A 20,977-nucleotide genomic window follows, 5' to 3' on the forward strand; every position below is an offset into this window, starting at 1 on the left:
CAAGCCCTGCAGGGACTCAAGCAGCACGGGCATCTTTGCTTTTCTGCTGCTCCTCATACTTACTGCTAGCTTTAAGTAGCCATCTCCCTATTTTTAAGTCTTTGAAAAAATTATCAAGGCTTACATTTGTGAGAGCCCGGCAGGACAAATTATGCTGAGGGGAAATCAGCACGGGTTCGTGGCAGGCAGATCGTGCCTGACCAATCTAGTTTCTTTTTATGACCAGGTTACGAAACGCCTGGGCACAGGAGGAGGGGTGGATGTCGTATACTTAGACTTCAGGAAGGCCTTCGATACGGTATCCCACCCCATACTGGTGAACAAGTTAAGAGGCTGTGACTTGGATGACTACACAGTCCGGTGGGTGGCGAATTGGCTGGAGGGTCGCACCCAGAGAGTCGTGGTGGATGGGTCGGTTTCGACCTGGAAGGGTGTGGGCAGTGGGGTCCCGCAGGGTTCGGTCCTTGGACCGATACTCTTTAATGTCTTCATCAGTGACTTGGACGAGGGAGTGAAATGTACTCTGTCCAAGTTTGCAGATGACACAAAGCTATGGGGAGATGTGGACACGCCGGAGGGCAGGGAACAGCTGCAAGCAGATCTGGACAGGTTGGACAAGTGGGCAGAAAACAACAGGATGCAGTTCAACAAGGAGAAATGCAAAGTGCTGCACCTAGGGAGGAAAAATGTCCAGCACACCTACAGCCTAGGGAATGACCTGCTGGGTGGCACGGAAGTGGAAAAGGATCTCGGAGTCCTAGTGGACTCCAAGATGAACATGAGTCGGCAGTGTGACGAAGCCATCAAAAAAGCCAATGGCACTTTATTGTGCATCAGCAGATGCATGACGAATAGGTCCAAGGAGGTGATACTTCCCCTCTATCAGGCGCTGGTCAGACCGCAGTTGGAGTACTGCTTGCAATTCTGGGCACCGCAATTCAAGAGGGATGCGGATAACCTGGAGAGGGTCCAGAGAAGGGCCACTCATATGGTTAAGGGCCTACAGACCAAGCCCTACGAGGAGAGACTAGAGAAACTGGATCTTTTCAGCCTCCGCAAGAGAAGGTTGAGAGGCGACCTTGTGGCTGCCTATAAGTTCATCACGGGGGCACAGAAGGGAATTGGTGAGTATTTATTCACCAAGGCGCCCCCAGGGGTCACAAGAAATAATGGCCACAAGCTAGCAGAGAGCAGATTTAGATTGGACATTAGGAAGAACTTCTTCACAGTTCGAGTGCCCAGGGTCTGGAACGGGCTCCCAAGGGAGGTGGTGCTCTCCCCTACCCTGGGGGTCTTCAAGAGGAGGTTAGATGAGCATCTAGCTGGGGTCATCTAGACCCAGCACTCTTTCCTGCTTATGCAGGGGGTTGGACTCGATGATCTATTGAGGTCCCTTCTGACCCTAACATCTATGAATCTATTGTGATGCCCTTTTTTTTTCTTTTTTTTTTTTGCTGTGCATGAAGTACCTATATTTGCTGGCACAGCTTAGCTTGTGTGCACTGGGTGACTGCAGGGCAATACTATCAAATGGAGGCTGCTTTGAGATCTGATAGTAGAGAAAAGAGCTGACCAACAGGATTCAGGCATGAATGAGATAGGGAGCTATGCAGAAGTTCAAAAATAGCTAAATGTTGTGTAACATAGGTGGACCTCAGCAGTCTTCAGTCATTTACTTGCAGGCAATGGTCAGAACTGAGATGGAGGGATCTTGGCTGCCCACTGTAAGTACAAGTTTCTCGAGGGCTGGAATAACGGAGCTCCAAACTGACAAATTGGATGGGTCAAAGCAGCTTGGTTTCTGGAAAGCACTGTCCTTCCGGACCACCCTAGAGTAGCAGTGGCTGGTAATGGTGTTACACACAGGCTGTTTTAACTTTTCAGAGGGTGCAGCATGGGTCATTTATCTGCCAAGGTCAAGTAGAATTGGCTGGGGGGACATGTACAGTGCAAGAGGTGGCCAAGCAAAAGCATTTGCTCATCTGTTCACTATGGATGACTGCCTAGACAGAACTTCTACTCACAAGTGTTTCATTTATTGCTCAAACCAGATGCTTCTTTGGATCAGGCCCAGAGTCTCCCTGATTACTGCAATGGCATCTCTGGGTATACTTATACCAGGGGCAGGCAATTATTTTGGCTGGAGGGCCACTTGCCAAGTTTTGGCAAGCTGTCAAGGGCTGCATGAGTAGCCCTGCCCCTTGACAGATGCCCCACCCCCTGGTCACCATCTTGTGACTGGAAGTCCTGCTCCCTAACCCCTGACCTTTACTATCAGAAGTCCCTCCCCTTACCCCCAGACATACTTCTTTCAGCAACGGGTTTTGCCACCTCAGAACCAGAAAAACACCAAATTACATTCTAAAAATCGAACATCTACAACATTCATTAATTTGATTTAAAAAAATATTTTTGTCCTGATTTACATGTGTTTACATGTGTTTGCACATAGAGGTGATTGCACAATAGCTTAAAATGTCAAGCCATTCTGTCTTGGTGGGCCACATTGGCCCACTGGTTGCATTTTTCCTGCTCCTCGTTTATACAGTGCAAAGCAGCACTGTGCTGAGACATGCTGTCACTCTCAAGACATGCAATGTTTGCTTACTCCTGAACTCTTGTATATTGTGGGGGGGGTGAGGGGCATGGAGGGTGGGTATAGGTTTGTGGGGGCCTGTGGGGGTATGTGCAGTGTGGGGGAGGGTGTGGAGGTTTTGTGAGAGCGTGGATAGGTATGGGGTGTGTGTGTGTGGGGTGAGGGAGCATGTGGGTGTCTGTGTAAATAATTATGTAGGGTGTGGGTGGGCATGGGGTTTGTGGGAGTTTGAGAGGGTGGCCAGGGTGTGTGAGGGGTGTGGGTGTGGGGATCTGCATGTATGGCTGTGCAAGGGGGGGTATGGGTGCATGTGTATGGTGGGGTGTGCATGTGGGACTTGCCCTATGAACACACATATATATATACACACATACACTGTCCCTCCTTCATTATTCTCTCTGTCTCTCTCTTCCCCATCTTCCCTCTCTCCTGCATTGCACAGATGGGTGCATGCACACAAACACCCACCTCCCCTCCTGCTCCTGGTTCTGGGATACCAGTGTGGGCCCTGTACTCCCACGATCTGACAATGAAGCTGGGAGCCACATAGTGTTGGAATAGCCAGTGGCGGGCAGGAAAGTGGGGAAATGGCAGCTACAGGTGGGGGGTGGTGAATGGGAGTGAGCGGGTATGTGGGAATGCAGTGACAGCTGGGTGGGGGAGTGGGGCCTACACCGGAGCCCCAGGGCCAGTGCAGTGGGCCCAGAGTGGGGTGGCAGGAGTACATATGCACAGGGCCCAGGCCAGCAGGGAATCTGGAGCCAGGCCAGCTCTCCCCTCTCCCTGCTGGTGCAGCCTGGCTTGGCTCCATAGAGCCCCGGCCAGCCTGGACCTCATGCTGCTGCCGTCCCCCCAGGCCCTGCTGGCACTGGCCCTGGGACACCAATGTGGGCCTCACACTCCCGCCCAGCTGCCACTACTCCTGCACACTCTCTCGCTTCTACTTTCCACCTCCGGCCACCGCTTTCACCTCCTTCCTGCCAGCTGCCACAGCGCTCCAGCACCACATGGTTCCTGGCTGCATGGCCACAACTGCAGGACTCGGCAGGAACTGGCCCAGCCCCAAGGACTGGAGTGATTGCCTGCAGTCCTTCCCCGCCTCTCCCGCCGCCCCCCCCCCCCCCCCCGTCCCCCCCAATCTGAACTTCTCTGTCTGGCAGAGGGAGGGAGGAACAGCCTCAGGGTCTCAGGCCAGAAGCCTCTGCTAAGCAGAGGCTTCTGGTTGGGGGTGGTTTGGGGTGTGGCAGGGCCTGGCTGGCCTTGCTGCTGGGCTGCAGATGAATATTAATTTTCTAAATTTTTTAGGGGCCCTGCAGGCCAGACTGAATGGCTTGGTAGGCCACATCTGGCCCGCTGGTTGTATTTTGCCTGCTCCTGGTTTATACAGTGCAAGGCAGCACTGTGCTGAGACATGCTGTCACTCCCAAGATGCACGATATTTGCTCACTCTTGAACTGAAAGCAGCATGGTCATTTAGCATAGTACTGCATACATGCCATTAAGTTCTGCCTAGCAGGGGTTGGCAGCATATGGGTGTGGACACTAGTTTGTATTTATTTGCCTGTGGTTCTTACTGCAGCAGAAGGAAATGCTGTTTCTTACTGCTCATGCTGCGCTAATATGCTCCCAGGGGCTCTGTAACAGGGAGCCAGAGTCTCCTGTTACTATAGGGGGATGCTGCTACAGATTAGTCTTGGTGGGGGCCATGAATGCCACATGTCCCTGGAGGCTGGGGGGGCATGGCAAGTTCCCACAGGTGGCAGTGCTGGCAGCAGCAAGTGAGGAGCACCCGCTGACAGCCATGTTGGGGGTGAGTGGGGGGTGGTGAGCACCGACCGGTGGTTGGCAATCACCTGCAGATGCCAGTGGCAGCATTGGCAGCCAGCAGTGGCAATTGTGGACCACCCGCAGACACCACCAGCAGTGTTGGCGGCGGGGGGAGAGGGGTGGTGATCACTGACCAGTGGTTGGCGACCACCCGCAAACACTGCTGGCACTGTCGGCAGCCACCAGTGGTGATTGCGGACCTCCCGCAGACACCACCAGCAGTGTCGGCAGCACCTTTTTGCAAGGGGTGCATTGTCAAGCTCAGGGAGTGACACTCCAACAATGCTTTTGAGGCCAGAGGGGTCAAACAGTGCTGAGGGGTGAGGGACCCTGCCAAAGTGATAACTTGTAATATCTATGAGGCCTGGATGGAAGGACTAATCCTTAAGGCAACGGGTGCCCCAGGGGCACAGATGGGACCCGGAGGTCCCACTTAATGCTTGAGGGGCAAGACTGAGATCAGCTGAGTCTGGGGCAGACATGTGGGATGAGGAATAGAAGAGGTCTTGCTCTGGAACCCTGGGGCAGCCTCTCTTTTTGTAACCAAATTATTCCATCAAGGCATGACAGGCGAGAAGAAAGGGAGGGTATCCTAAGGGGCAGGAGCTGTGTGGCCATCAGGGGAGTGTCATGGCTGCCACTGGGGCCCGGTTCCATCACAGGCTTTCACACGATAAGGAATCAGCTACTGCATGACATTCCTCTCTCTTTTTGTGTTTGCCATGCATGTACCTGGAGAGGGATGTGGCGGGGAGGAGGCTGGGAAGGCATGTACCAGGCCAGTCATTAGGCTGTATGTCTGGAGAGAGTGTGTGTTGAGGGGTGAGGGGTGGGGTGGGTGAACTTGAGCTGAAAGATGGCATGGGTTCTTTGAACTGGAAGATGGTGGGGGACCAATTTTGACTGTCAATCCATTCCCATTTAAACGTGACCAAGCACAGCATAAACAGCCAAGGATCCATCGCACTTCAGCATGCAAGAATATCCAAACCAAAAGGGATACATGTTCATTAGTGCTGTCTATACCTCTGCAACTGATAAGGCCAGTGTCATAAGCAAGAGGCTGTCTGCCAGTTGGCTGTGTGGTGATGGGTTGGATATCACTGGTCTGAAAAACCTCTGTATCATCTTTTCCACTGGGGCAAATGCAGGGTGCCTGGATAGTGAACAAGATTTGGGTCTCAGTGGGCACATGTATACATTCATTAATGTGCTTTAGGTAATGCATGCTAAATCTAGTACCTCCATTGTGGCAGTGATGCTTTAATGCTCATTAAAGTAGGCTAATGTGCATTAAAGTGCACATGTAGACGCACCCAGTGTCAGTTAAAAGCTAAACTAATTTATTAAAATGTCTGTATCTATAGTGGAAATGCAGTGTACATTGGTAAAGGGAATACTTTTGCTGTTATAATCAAACCATCTTCCCAAATGACATAAGCTCCTACTGACCAAAGCAACATCCACAGAGGAAGTTTAGCCAACAGTTCTGTTGAGAAGGGTGTAAGTTTTTCCCATAGTCCTTTCTGATTTAGCCTATGCCAGAAAAACTTACTAGCATGAATCAGGCCTGACTCACCAACATTTTCCTCCAGGTTAAGTTCTGAACCTGCTAATACTCAATCATATGCATAACTTTACTCCAGTGTTTTATCTTGTGAGTAAAAGCATGCATGGGCTTAACCCCAACCTCACAGTTTTTCCTAGGATTTTAGATTTCATAAGCATAGGGATGTTTTGCTAGGCTAGCAGCAATCTTTTCATTCTATTAAAGGGAACACCAGTATTCCCTTACTGTTTTTCTTATGCTGTTGGATGTGAATCATATCTATATTTCTGTGTGGTACATTGTTTTTGATCCATATAGAGGAGGCAGCTGCCTTGAGGATCATGTTGGGAAGGTTCAACTGTTGATCTTCTTTATGAAATCCCACTTGTCACTCTTTTCAACTACTGCTTGCTGTCTCTGGTAGATAATGTTTCTCTGGCAGTAACTGTAATTTTTCCAACAGCTTGCCTGGTACAAAGACAAAACCTGATTAAAAATGTGGAGGAAAGAATATAATTTCACTGCTCCTTTTCTCTCATGTAGTTTTTTTTTTGTTTTAAGATGCAGTTTTCCAGTTATTGCAGTAGGTGTGTTTGGTTTTCCCACAAGCACTGTTTTGAAGAAACAGTCTTTCCAGTGGCAGACAAGCTGGAGAAATGGGGAAAATTCAGAGGCTGTTGTTTTTCCATTCTGTCTTTGATTGCTACCTTATGGTAGAAATTAAGTAAATAAAAACTAAAGCTAATAATATCATCTCAGTGTAATAAAACTTTGGCTTTGCTGCCAACAAATTCTTCAGGGGAACATAAAACAAGCTGCAGAGTGTACTAGACTTTGAGTATTGAATGAAAGAAAAAGAAGGAAAGAAACCAATATTACTGCTAAGTCCTGTTTGGAGGGAAATACCCTCCCCTTGTATATATCTTAAGTAGGGTTACCATACCTCTGGGTTTTTCCAGACATGTCCTCTTTTTGGATCTTCCTGATCAGATGTCCAGGAGTTTGGTCAGCTCAGTTTAGAAGTGTTTCCTAGCTTGACCTAGCAAGGAGCTGTTCAGGGCTGGGGGGAGTGGAGGGAGGGCAACTAGAGGCAGGGCACATATGCGTGATGGCTGGCATGTAGCCAGGCAGGGAGGGTGGTGTGGGAGCAGCCCAAGGAGTCGCATGCAGGTTAGTCTGTGGGAGGTGGGGGTTGCAGGGCCAGGGCTTGGGGACTATCACGTGCGCGTGCATGCGTGTATGTGTGGAGGGCATGGGTGTGTCTTTTTTTTGGAACTGGAAATATGGTAATCCTAATTTTAAGGACACATTTCCTTAGCAGGAAAGCCATCTTTTAAACCGGTGTTTGCTGTAAACCACTGTATGATTAATACAGTCAGGTACATTTTAAATGTTGAAAATATAGTGCTTTATATGGTTAGAAAATTGCCTTGTCGCTAGAGTATAGGATAGGATCCTGATATCTATTCCTGGCTCCACAGAGAATTAAAGCCTGATCTCAGGAAGACTTGCACGCTTCAAGGAGAGCAGTAGCTATGTGGAAAGCTAAGCACCTGAATGAGCCTTTACCTAGGTCCCTGTGAATAAAGTCAATGGGACTCTTTGCATTCTTGAAGGCTAGATCTTGCACATGGATCTGTGCAGACTGATATGCAATCAGATGGAACAGGAGCTGAGAGGTGAGCCCTTGTACAAGTCTGACTTCATAAGATTTTGGTTTCAAGTCTGCAGTAGTTTGGGGGAAGGGGAGGAATTCATTGTAACTAATGAAGAAAAGGAAATTTAAAAAATCCATGCCTTGAACAAAAATGTGGAACAAATATTAAGTACATGGAAAGCACTCTCAGAGGAAATACAGAAAATAAGGACTGGAGGAGTCCTGCAAATAGTTTGGTGTGGGCCATGTGCCCAGGTGGAGCACAAGGCCTGGGACGGCCCTTGAGGGCTTAGGGGTTCTGCTTTTAGCATCACGTTAAGGCTGTTTAGAGTTCATCTCCTTCTGGCAGATAAGCCATTTAGATCTGAGCTGGAAAGGGGCTGAGCTCGGGCATCTCCTGGTGGGCCCAATCCTGCCTGCTCCAGAGGCAGCAGGACTGGGCCCCAAGCACAGGTGGATCTAGGATTTTGAAAAGTGGGGTGCAGATAGCATGGTGCATCATCACACAGAACACAACACACTTTTCTCCATTTAAAATGAAACTAGAAGCTTTACTGATCTACTAGGGCTCAGGGCTGTATTATTCAGTTTAAGATCAAAGCAACAACAAATATAATTTTATTGAAAGTATGTTACTTTGCTATATCATATATTGTGCACAAAAGGACAAAAAAAAAACTAGACAAAAATAAGCAAAAGGTGTTGTTTCTTTTGTCCTGTGGTCATTAGAATTAAATGCACACCTCTTTTTTCAGAGTGATAATGATAAAACCAAATCTAGCTTTCCTGAACAGGTTGACAGTGCAAAGTTTCACTAGGTTATTCCCACACCTGAGTTAATATTCACCTGAGTTAATGTTTTCCACACCTAAGTTAAGGTCTTTTAAGCTAGACTTCACAACAGGCTCCAGGGTGGTGACTAGGAGCCCGTGTGTGGGGAGCAGCTAACAGAGCAGAATGGCAGAGCAAAGGGCAGCTTGATTGGAAGACCATTAAAAACAAAGGAAAGAGGGTCATTAACACCCAGACAATGAACATCTTGGTTTTCTCTGATTTAGACCCCCCCCCCCCACCCAATTTTTGGATTAAAAAAAGTAAGCCCAAGATCCATGTTTTTTGTGATTAAAATGAAATGCCTATCTATCTATCTAGATGTGTAGTAAGTTTTCATTTTAATCACAGAAAAATGTGGATTTGGGGATTACTACTTTTATTCCTGAAATTGGGGATTTTTTTTTTTTTTAAGAAATGGTTTGTGTCCCAAGCCAAATCAAGTCCAAATCCGTGTGTCAGTCCAGAACCGTAAGTGGCCCTACAACTGGCAAACATCCTCCACCCCCACCAGGGGCTTTAGATATTTCCAAAGTCTTTTGACAGGCATCCTACGTGCAGGCCCAGTTTCGCCTGCCCTCAGCCGTACGGCCCCAGGAGCAGCTAGAGAGGAGCCTCCCTTTCCATAAAGTGGGCTTTAAGCCCCAACACCTCGGCGGGTGCTAAACCGTGCCAGAAAAGCAGTTATCCCCTGGGCACTCAAGGAAAACTACCTGCACGGACCCAGATACGTCCCCTGCCAGGTAGTTTTTTGTCAGAAAAAAAAATCAGGATCCCTGATAACAGCTACGAAGGCAAGCTAGTTTTCCACCCTGACGGGAGCAGGAATCAACTGCACCCCCTTGGGTGTGTCCGCGGCCCCGAGTCAGGACAGGGGCAAGGTCCGGGGTTGGGGGGGGCGGGGGGCACTCCTGGAGGGTCGCCGGGGCCTCTCCTTGCCCTGCGAGGTGCAGCCTGCCCGGGCGGGAGAGCAGCGCTGGGGCTGGGGCGGGCGCAGGGAGCGGCGCCTCCCAGGTGCGGGGCGGGGCGCCCTTCCCGCCCCAGCCAAGGTGCGCGGGCGGGGGAGGCGCAGGGCAGCGCTGCTCGGCGTGGAGGAGGCGGCGGCGCTGCAGCTTGAGGAGAGCGCCCGGGAAGGGCTAGAGCCGAGCCGAGCCCCGGGTGCGGGGCAGCGACCGCGCTGAGCTGGAGGGACCCGCGGCCCTGGCCCGCCATGGAGGAGCGCGGCGGCGCCGGGCAGGAGGCTGGGAGCTGGCAGTACAGGTAGGGCGGCCGCTGCCTAAGTTTCCCTGCCCGCGAGGAGCGGCGGCGGCCGGGGGACCCATGGCCCTGCGGCTCCGTCTCCCCGCGGGGGCTGCTCCGGCTGGAGCGCGGGGAGCGCAGGTGCGGCCGGCTCGGCTCGGTTGGGAAACCTCGGGGGCAGGGGGCAAAGCACGATTCGCCCCGACCCCCAAATATTTTGTATGTGTGTATCATATATAGCTGGACACCTGGGGTCCTACAGCCACCTTTCCCCTCTGAGGAAAGAATACATCCATACTTTAAGAGGAGACTAGACAAGCACCTGGCTGGGGTCAGCCAGCTCTTTTCTGCCCAGGGCAGGGGGTCAGACTCGATGATCTACTAAGGTCCCTTCCAACCCTAACAATTGCCTGCCTTCTTTCTTTCCTTCCGCCTATCTATCGATTTGTATAGATAAATAGGTAGGGGTGTGTGTGTGTATCCAGAGGGGGAAAAGTGGCTGTGGGACCCCAGGGCTTGGGTGTCCAGCCCTTGGAAAGAGGCTGTATTTCCTGGCTGGGGACTAGACACTTCGCTAGTCTGGACTCCTCTAGTTGCAGCAGCCTCTCAGCAGGCAGAGAGGTGAGAGAGACACCCTAGGGACCGCTTTGTAGGAGAGCAGGCTTTGGGAGCAAGAACCTGGTGTTGAGCTGCCAGGGTGAGCTCCCCTGCTCTGTCCCTTCCAGAGGCGCTGAACTGCGGTCCCGGCATTGGCAGATGGGTTCTGTTTTATTTGGAAGAGCTTCAGGAGGCGCGGCTGAATGCTGGCAGACTTACTCTCCTGTGTCATTCTCTACCGAGAGGCACAGCACACTTGTGTGTGGCCCTGTTCATAGACAGTACAGGAAGGCTGCAGATAATAAATACAACGATGTGACACTTTGCTACAGTGAAACAGAGCCACTGTGAAAGCACCATGTGAAACAAAGCTCAGAAGCCTATTGTGTTGGTGGAGAGGGAGTAGAGAGGCTCACGGGGGTCAGAAACTCAGCAAGGGAATGAGTGCCTAGAAATAATGACAGAGATTGCCCTAGTCACAAGTTTGCTCTCTGTCTCCTGAAAGTTTGGAGACTGGGTGAGGAAGCTTTGCCAGTGTCATTCTGTCCGTTTCCCATCTGTGACACATTGGAACAAGGAATCTGTTACAGATAAAGTCAAATGGCTTTGACGCATGCAGCCTCAGCTGAAAAGAATATCTTAAAATCTGGGACAGCCCTCCCCTGCCCTCCCCACAGGATTTCTGATCATGTCAAGGCTCTGAGGAGAGGAAATAATGCAGTTTTTAAAAGCAAATGCTTGGAGATGTCTGCTTCCCAGCAAGCAGACTGAGTTAGAAAATGAATTTGCATCTTCATCTCGCATAACTGGAATCCTAAACATGCATTTGTGTTGAAGTGTTAGCTCTGTTTTTAATTGTCACAATGCTGTACGTGTGCTAAAGTTAATTATTATCCAGTTCAGGAATATAAAAAATAGTAATAGCCCCCCAAAAACCTTCTGTCCTCTGGTTAAGAACAAAATAGAAATAAGTGAGTCTACAAACTGTACAGCTGGTTCTTGGTGTTTATCTCTAATGTAATGCTGCTTTGGCCCAGCCTTTTGTCTCCTATCAAGTAGTCAGCATACAGTTAAAAAGATGATCTTTCTTACTGCCAGTTCAGTGAATTCAGTCTGGGATTTGAATGTTAGGTGCTACTTTTTCTGACCCACTGGTGAAGAGGTTCATGGAGTCAGAATCACCTGTACAGTCCATTGTCCTTACTGGAGGTTGCCCAGATGTAACCAAGAGCCACATTTTTCCTTAGAGCTGGAGTTTAGCTCTTGATATCGTGAAGTTTCCTTCTGCATGGACAAACTTCTGTGTCCTCTGAAAACCCCATTGAGTTCAGGGAAGCTTTGTGGTTGTGTTCACTTATGCAAAAAGCATCTTGCAGATTTGGGGTCATCAATGTAATTGATTTTTCTTGATACAAGTAAAATAATAAGGAAAAAAATATTTTTGACTTGGAATCCAAATCACTGTTAAATTACAGTTCTTCAATACTAATTGGAACAAAAATAGTACTAATTGCTATAAATAAAATGAATACATCTGAAATCACATGCACACGTACACACATGGTAGGACAGGGCACCTTAGAGACTAACTAGTTCAGAGAAGCAGGAGCTTTTGTATTTGATCCCATGCAATGAAAGGACAATGCAGAGGATCTGTTGGAGAGGGTAGTAAAGACTGCTGCTATACAGTGGCTTTTCTAGCTACTAAACTTTAAAGAGAGCTATGTAACTTTGTCACATTGTTACAAAAAATAGCACCTTCTAAAGGTCATTCTTGTAATTGAATATATTTCTACAGGCTTCCCCCCACCCCTCAACACAGAACTGTCTTTGTGGAAAAACTAATATTGCAGCATTGAACCAGACAGGCTCGCCCTTGCAGCATGTACTGCTGCTTTTTTAATGGCCTGTCATTCTCTGCACCCATGAATAAAAACTTTTTATTTTTAAATTGGCATGATTTAAATCATTTTTCTACAAAATGGATCTTCCTGTCTGAACCTTCATAGCAAAACCAAAAGCAGTGGAGGCAGAGATTGACCATAAATTGCATACATTCCAGTTGTTCATTTTAGCAGTTATGATGTAGCAGGGAGCGGGTAGGAATGTGTCAATTTTATTTTCCTGAGTTACTTTTTAGATTATCACCTATAAATTAGTGTTAATAATGTATACTTGCATATTTTGAATTGTGAATTTGGAAAAAAATAAGCATAACAATAACTTCTCTTATATTGCAGAGTTGATTCCTATGGGTTTGAAAGGCCAGAAGATTTTGATTATGTGACGTACGAAGAATTCTTTTCCAGGTATCTTGTGATACTCACTAGGAGAGCAATAAAGTGGTCCAAGCTTCTAAAGGGGAAGAATAGTATACAGAAAAGTTTAAAAGGTGAGTTGCAAGCTGAATGATTCACATTTAGCTCTGATAAAATGCAATTTTGAGGGTAGACTTTAAGTTTAAATTGGCTCATGGTTAAGAATGCTTAATTCTACCCATCTTTCTGCTTAAAGTAATAATATACGGAACATTCAGTAATAACACATCAACAAATGTGCTGTGGTTTTAGGGATAATCAGCTTGATTTAAAGTTCCTAAGGGAGTCATCCTGCTTGACATGCATCATGATATTAAACATTATATGCATAAGCAAGATGGATTATACCTGTGAGAGACCAGAATTTGACTGTTGTCTACTTTTTTGTTGTCTACTATTCTGTGCTTGCTTCTACTGAGATATGCCATACAGTTGGGTGCAATAGAAAGTGTGAAGAGATGATTCTTAGGTGCAAGGATAGATGGGGAGTTTGTGTTTGAAGGGATCAGCTGACTTCCCTGAACATTCCCATGGTACCACTTGGCCACTCTGCATGTACTAACTCTAGTCTAAGCAGCAGCTTAGGTGTCTCAGTGCAGGCAGGTTTATTAGCTGTAGCAAAAGCTGGGTGAATGGCTGTATTGCTGTCTCTTCCTCAGCTAGAACTAGTGTCTTCCCCATGCCTAGCAGCAGGACTACGATGGGGAGAGGCAGTGCATGGGCTTGGGAGTAGAAGACATTGAATGTGGGGTGGCAGGAGGGCTATAGAGCAGGTAGGAGTCAGGAATGCGTAGGGGGCTGGAAGTGGGCCAGGGGATTAAAGGGTGAGAACCATTGGTGTAGAAGAGTCTAGGGTGTCCCAGGTTGTACTCATAGGTTGCATCCAGATGAGCTTGGGCATGCGGTTTGTGGTGCCACAGACAGGTTGCATACACTGCATATGCAGGCATTCTCTGCACTGCTACTTAAACCCTCCCCCTCCCCCGGTGCTGACCCCAGGAGATCCTGGAGTTAAAAAAGCCCATGCCAAAAAAGTGAGGCAGCTCACGTGGCGGCAGCAGATGCCATCAAAAACAAGCCGCTTGCCAGCTGCTGAGTAGGCTCTCTGCTGCAGGAGCACCAGGGCTGCAACTCCAGGAAGCCCCCAGGACCTCAGGTAAGGCTGTTTGGGTGCTGGCCTCAGCCTCCTCTGCTCTACTCAGGGTAAACTGCCACACACCAGAGTGCACATGGCACAGGCATTCCCCAGGGATGAGTAGTAGCGGCACAAGGTGTGCCACTGCTACTTGTCCCTGAGAAATGCATTTCCTGCTCATGGGGATGTGTCATTAGGTTTGTCATTGATTCCTTCTGTGACTCCTTGCAAAATGCTTTAGTTTCCTTTTCCTTTTTTATCTCCTTTATGAAATGGGTTTAAGGCTAAAAGGCATTATGTATGTGCTAAGACCCAATACTACTTTTTATTTTATTTAGAAAATGTTTAACATTAACACAGGAACTGGATGCAAAGACTCAGGGAGATATGGGACTTTTAATAGGTAGTCTAAGAATCAGGAAAGCATTTAGTGGTAGTTCACTATATAAAAGTGTAGGTGAGGAGGTGGAGTCTGCATGTTCTCGTCCTTTCCATGCTGAATTTTTTCCATGTAAACTTCTAAATATCCCCATTTGCTCTTATTGATGTATCCAGTTTGTCTGCTCCAGGTATCCTGTTTGAATCGGGCACCACTTATGAGAGCTCCAAAAGGACATTAAATATTTTCCCTGTTCTACTTGTATCCTCTTTAAGGGCCACTAGATATACCTGAATCCTCAGAGGCGTGCTTCAGAACTAGGCTGTGCTTGGTTTTTTTGAGAGTTTGTTGCAGTAGCAAGAGTAGGTTGGTTAGTACTGAGAGACAGGTGTATGTATGTTAGGATAAAGAGACTGTACAATTTTGAGACTGAAAAACACTGGTAGTCTTGGATCAAATATTGCATGTGTGTTTGCTCGCATGCATGCTCTCTTTCCCCCCCCCCCTTTTGTAAATTTAAATGTTTTTGTTTAAGTGTTTGAGTTTAATACAGGGGTAACTGAAATGGTATTAATTTTTAATGAGATTTAGGCTTATGCAGAGTTCAGAGGAAAATACCTTTAACCTTTAAGGCTACTTCTTTGTTTCTGTAAAATGTGCAAACTCTTAATCTGTTAAAAATTTTAGTATTTCCTGTTACATGGTAGAGTGTTTTCTCTCAGTACTGAATTTTGTCCCATTCATATTAATTTTCCAGAAATTAACTTCCTAGTTTTGCAATGTAGGCTTCTCTTTCAGTTATGTTCCTAGATACTGTGGAGATAAGCATGGTTTATACATGCCCTTTCATCTTTTTCTCATGCAAAACTGCAGCAAGCTCACTCCGACTCTTCTTGATCCCCATATTGCTGAAAGTTCAAACTCCCAGTATCAGCATCAGCTCCTATAGTAGTGATAGTTCTTACTACTTACAAGGATCATCTGTATCACAGTTGTAAAAAGTCTGCTGCTGTTAGTAGAGTATGGGTTCTATTTGACCTGACGAGTGGCTGAAACATCCATTACTATTTTTTTTAACAAAACTTAATCAAAACTGCAGACTATAAGACTTCTCACATAATTATTGAGAGAGGTGACTGGTACAGGAATGCAGCTGCAATGAGGCAGTATGGGTTACGAGTCACAGCAAGCACGTATTATTACAACAAATTTTGCATGTTGTATTGTCCAGAGTTATTTCCCACCTTTAGTAATTTTAGGATATCAGAACAGAAAAGTGGCAGATTACTTTTAATATGTAAACTACTGATGTGTTGTTTTAAATAGTTGTCTCTAGGTATTTGTACAAGGATCAATTATGTCTGTGGTGTATTCCTACCCTCGAGACAGAAACATGCAAGTCAGGAGTTGGCAGCCTACAGTCCATGGAACCGTCAGATCTGGCCCACAAACACAGAGTTTTAGTGGCATTCAATCACAGATGGGGGCCAGCAGCAGGTGCTCTTCCTGTGCTACCCTGGGAATGAGCACTGGTAGTGGCCAAGTCATAGCACCTACCCAACCTCCTACCTCTGACGTAGGGTGGATTATTCCAGCCTGCAGCCAGAAGAGGCTGCCTACCTCTGATGTAAGTAGTTAGCATAGGGGTTGGCAATGTTTTTGAGCAGAGTGCCAAAAACACCTGCAACCTTGATTTGTAAGATGTTGTTATGGCAGGGGAGCCCAATCCATGTTGTGGCAGTTCAGCCCTTGCCCCCTCCCTGCTGTCCACCGCAAGCTGTGTGCGCCAAACAAAATGCCTTTGCATGCCACACTCGGGGACCTGTGCCAGGGGTTGCCTACCCCTGCGTTAGCAGTTTGTATGGATGGCCTTATATTGAAGTATCACTTTTTCATTGGAATGCAAATTGGAAACTCCATCTTTTAATGCTCTGAATGCCAGTGAGCTGATCTAGTCGAGATAGCTCATAATTCAGTATTAGCCTGATACTTAATTTTGTTTCCCTGGTGTTCTAGAGGAGACTGAACTGCTGATCCCAATAATTTCTCTTCCAACTGTAAACTGATCCCAAACTCATGGCAAGAGGTGCTTTTAATTTACAGTGCTTCCTTAGACTTTCCCTGAGAACCTACACAGTCTAGAACCTCCTTTTCGTAAATCACTGGTGAGATGTAAGGCCCTATCGGGACACATTGTGATCACCATCACCAGACCTCAAATACTACTCTGCATATGATCTTTTTAGCTTTACACCCATTTGTCCTCAGGCCCTAAAATAATCTCATAATTCCTTTGATTTCTGCCAGGATGAACAGGAAGGAGGTATGACTTGTGATGTGTATTCCTAGCTAGGATATGTGACGCATTCATGTGGTGATCTGTTGCATGTGGCTGCCTCGTGTCTGAGATGACACATGTACATGCATGTTTTTGTTCTGCATGCCAGAAAATTAATTTAGCTGTTTTAGCCACAGTGGCAAAGTCCCATCTCCTGTTAGTGCTGATCATAAAGTTTGAGAGAGGAAGGTGTTATGAGTTTTGAGCATCATTTTGTTTGCTTGTTGTTCTTTATCCAGTTCATCATGTTGTCCTAGCTATTTCAGCCCTGCTGTCTTATTTTAATTTGTTCTCTATCTTTAGTTCTCTTTGTCTTTTTCATGTGCACAGATCCCACTGTCAGTTGACTCGACTGTTGTGATTTATTTCTGCTTTCACCTGTTCAGCTGCTGTGGGAGCTGTGCTTTCTTTGCAGTGTTGCAAAGTCAGCTTGCTGCTTTTATGCACATTTACAGGTGGGCAACAAGCACCAATAGTCCAATTCTGGAGCCTGATGAGGCCTTTTAAAGTATTCCAGTTCCTACCTGGCCTGTGAATATTTAGGAAATTCAAGTTATTGCCTTGTTGCCAAAAATTCCTGGTAACAAGAGGTAATTATTGTAAACCTTATCAGCCTCTGAATACTTGCAAATACTGTGAGTTGTACTTTGGAAGAAAGTCTGTTGTGGTTTGAGAGCACAAAAACATATTTGTGAGGCCAGGCTTGTCAGTCTGCTACTCATCAGAAATGCCCTAGCAAAAGCTGAATGAATGCATAAGCTTTTCCCATTCAATGCTAGCTTGTTGACTAGACTGGATGTTCTTAGAGGACAAAGTTTTCATTTGTCCTTTAACTTCTAAGTACATGGAAATAACTTTCATGGTCACTCGCATCAAAGAAAAAAAAGCTGTACAGTCCAAACCACTCTTTAAAATGCATTGACTTTTGTTTACAGTTTCACTTATCTATCCTTAAGAATTGAATGAAAAAATGATATACAATAGTTGTATTATTTTAAGTCACATTGAGGCTATGGAATAAACCATGTGTACGCTCTAATAAATGTGCTACTGCTAAGTGTTTATCTATACCATCTTCAGATAGATTCATAACTGCAGCTTTTATTGTTGTCTTGGATTGTTTGTTCCTGAAATGTATTACTTTTGGTATTTATTTTTTATTTCTGCCTTTTTTTCTCTTTGAGCCACTTAAACTCTCAACTGTAATTACATTTTTAGTTTAGTTTCCACTTTTTCTGTACTCTGAAATACACCTTTAAGCTTCAAACTTTTTTCAAAGGTAGCAGACCAGTTCCAGCACTTAAAAAAAAAAAAAGATGGTATTGGAAACTGAAACAACTGGAGCATTCTTGGTTTTGATTACAAAAGGTGGGGTGAGATGGGAGTGGTGGAGGGAGAGAGGAAGGAAGAGGTTTTAGAGAAAATAAAAACTATTTTCCATCTTGTGTTTGGCTATAATTGGAACGCCAAGTGTATACAAGGCCAACTTTTGCTTTTTCTGTGATGTATTAATAATGAAATAAGCAACTCTTTTAATTCCTTATTCTGGTCTTCTGGTTTCATCTCTGTTTTAGCCTTTATTTCTCGAGGTTGCTAGTGTTCTCAACACTTAAGTTGTGATTTTTATATGTAGAAATACCCTGCAAATATAAAATACTGCATAAGAGAACTTTAATAATATTTTTGGATTTTTTTTGTTATGCATTTAATGATGTTTTCACATGACTGCCTAAAACCACATCCTAGGGAGATATTTGTGGAAGAGCATGACCAGTATGTCTTCTTTCAGAGAAGTGAAGTTTTTATCATTAAAGGAAAAGTGCCAACTTAGAAATCACGCGTTAGTTTTTTTTTATTGCTCTTATTAGAAATAATAAATTTTTAAATAAATATTTGAGAAACAGTATTTTTTGTAATTTTTTTTCTAATTTTGCTTGCTTTGACTATATGCAAAGTACTGTTAAGCACTCACTTTCCTCCATTGGTTGGGCAAATCTTTCTTGGTATTAAACAGAGGAAAATATATGAACATCATTTGATGTGACTCAAAATTCCCCAAAACTGACATCAGAATCCAGAAGCAAATGCAGTGGAACAGATTTGTTTGGTTAAATTGTCTACATTTCAGGTTGGGTAGTACCTTTTCACTAACATTACACAAGCAGGTTTTTCCTGGTCAGACTCGGATTCAAACTGAGGTTGTGTGTACTTCTGACCCTTCAAATGCCTCCCTCTTTGCAGTCAGTGGGGCTTGCCCATGTAGCATTCCTTTTGGGATCAAGACCTTAATTTGCTTGCTAGGTCAAGTGAAGGAAAAAAGTATGATGTGAAGTGTAACTTCTAGGAAACCCCCCCCCAACATTACACACTGAAATTGGCTACACTTCCTCTCTGAAATATTTTGTACTTTTCTTTCTCAAGGCTGGGAGGCTAGCTGGCTGCAGCTACCTGCTTTACTGTAGGAAACTGTTATATTTTCAAAAATTGCAACTGGACTCTGTTCTTTAAAATGTGTGCCATTTCTGTGGGCTGGATTGCTCTGGGATGATGATGAGCAATTCTGACTTTGTTTTAAAATCTATCTCAGCAGGAGCTATAGTGAGGGAAGCAGAACTGTGTAAAGGCTCTGAGGTCAAGTTTTAACATTTGGTAGACTCCTGTTGCCTTGCTGCAAAATGAGTTTAGGGGTATGTGGCCACTCCAAGTGATGCGCTTGGTTTTCTCATTGAAAGCCTAAGGACATATGTTGTCATGAGAACAGTGACATTGAGGAGTAATGAGTGTATGCTGAGCTGCAGGGCTGCTCTCCCCTTGTACTAGTGACCAATGTCAAAGTATTATCTGGGCTTCCTGCATTTGTGTGTAAGGCTGGGTAGGTTTTCAGAATCCATGGTCTTGCTAGCAGGAGACCAGCTGCAAAAGGCTGAATAGTTTTAGAATAAACCTTTAAGGAAAAAGCATTACATTAGTTGCACTTAATCCAAATAATCTTCCAACTTGGGCAGTATGAATACAGGGGCATTCATAGGTTCATCCATATATAGGTGCCTCCTGGCCTAAGTGGGACTAGTCTCTGAAACCCAGGTAATATAGATGTGTATCTATAGTGTTTCTCCAGCTGAAACTGGTGGGTATGAGAGCTGCTTTTTTGCTTAGCCTAAATGAAGAAGTGGTTAATTGCCCTTTTGATTAATAAAATCTAAAGCAAATAGAGGCCACTGCCCAAAATGCAGATCTTCATGGCAAACTGTAACAGAAACTGTCATGGGGGGTGGTTCCAGGTACTGATATAGCAAATATGGAGACTGACCTGAGTTAGTGGAGTTGTGTATGTCTGTGCGTTTTGAGCAATAGGGAAAAAAACACCAAAAAGCAGGAGCAAAAGAGCCAGTGCCACAGTTGGCCCAAGCTCTGGGAATGTCAACCCACTAGAAAGCTGAGAGACAATACTTCTAAACTAAGTACTGACTACATACTCATAACTTGAAGAAGATCTTGATCCACTGGAACAATGCACGCATGTAGGAAAGGACTCCTGAAGAAGTTACAATTTTCCAAAGAAAAGAACCTGACATTTGAATTGAATAACTGAAAAATAATTGGCTAAGTATACCAAGTGCTACCCACATACATAGTGTTCCCTCAGGATGTCCCAACTGGAAAGCTTGTAGTTTTAAATGTGTAATATTTAAGTGTTGGGAGGAGGAAACGGGTGTGATAGGAACAGATACATTCGGAGGGGGAGATGTTTTGCAGCTGTCATACTTTATAAAACAACAGTTGGATATTTCAAGAAACTTAGCCAACCTAAGGAAGGACATGCAGGCAGAGTGTAGGTAAACTAGGCAGGATGTAGAAAGTCCAATATTTGGACTGGTGCTGCCTAAGATTAAGAGAGCCTCTATGGAGCAATATCTTAAGGGTGCACAAGATGATCACATTGCTGTTCATGAAGGACTGACCTGAAGCTTCTCCAAGAAAGAACCTATGACAGTCGCAGAGGTTCTAATATATGCATTCTTCACCAGACTCGGGTTTCCAGGTCAAGGACATAACTTTTAATTCAGAAGCTTTCAACAGCCTGAGAGGTTTTAAATCCACAAAAATGCACTATGATGGCACATCCATGATCCGCTTGAATGGTGGAAAGGTTTGTTGGACTAGGAATTCAGCTCTCTACCCTTGTAGAATATTATCAAAGGAACTGGAACCATTTTATCATGTATTTTTTGCTAGCTTAAAAAGTAGAAAGCATAACCTAATGCTTCTTATGTTTGGGCAAGCTAATGACCTCTTCAAACACCCTTTATTCCTGGGGAGGCCCAGTAAGATTTGGATTGTAGAAACCTTATAATACAAACTTGGAAAAGCTTATGCTTCCAGTGGGGAAAATATGAGGATAGCACCTGATAGTATTAAGATGCTGATGTCAAATGAGAACTTTTTAAAGATGTGAGGTCACATGAGAACTTTTTAAAGAAGTGATCTGGCTTGGTTCCATGATTCAGAAG

General features: G+C 45.4%; 1 protein-coding gene across 5 annotated transcripts in view; it reads left to right on the plus strand.

Moving 5' to 3' along the window:
* Window positions 1–20,977, plus strand: part of GRTP1 (growth hormone regulated TBC protein 1) — a 78,219-nt gene that overhangs the window by 12,715 nt on the left and 44,527 nt on the right. For 3 of the 5 annotated variants that reach the window (XM_019484971.2, XM_019484972.2, XM_019484973.2), the window contains 2 exons: window positions 7,454–7,651; window positions 12,537–12,688. In XM_019484971.2, the coding sequence (XP_019340516.1) occupies window positions 7,623–7,651; window positions 12,537–12,688 (181 nt within the window). In that variant the 5' untranslated portion in view covers window positions 7,454–7,622. Of the gene's footprint in view, window positions 1–7,453; window positions 7,652–9,535; window positions 9,721–12,536; window positions 12,689–20,977 lie in introns of those variants that run through there. The other 2 variants (XM_006272474.2, XM_059721056.1) reach the window with 2 other exon arrangements.

This window comes from Alligator mississippiensis, chromosome 1, assembly GCF_030867095.1.
Source record: "Alligator mississippiensis isolate rAllMis1 chromosome 1, rAllMis1, whole genome shotgun sequence".
NCBI classification, from domain to species: domain Eukaryota; kingdom Metazoa; phylum Chordata; order Crocodylia; family Alligatoridae; genus Alligator; species Alligator mississippiensis.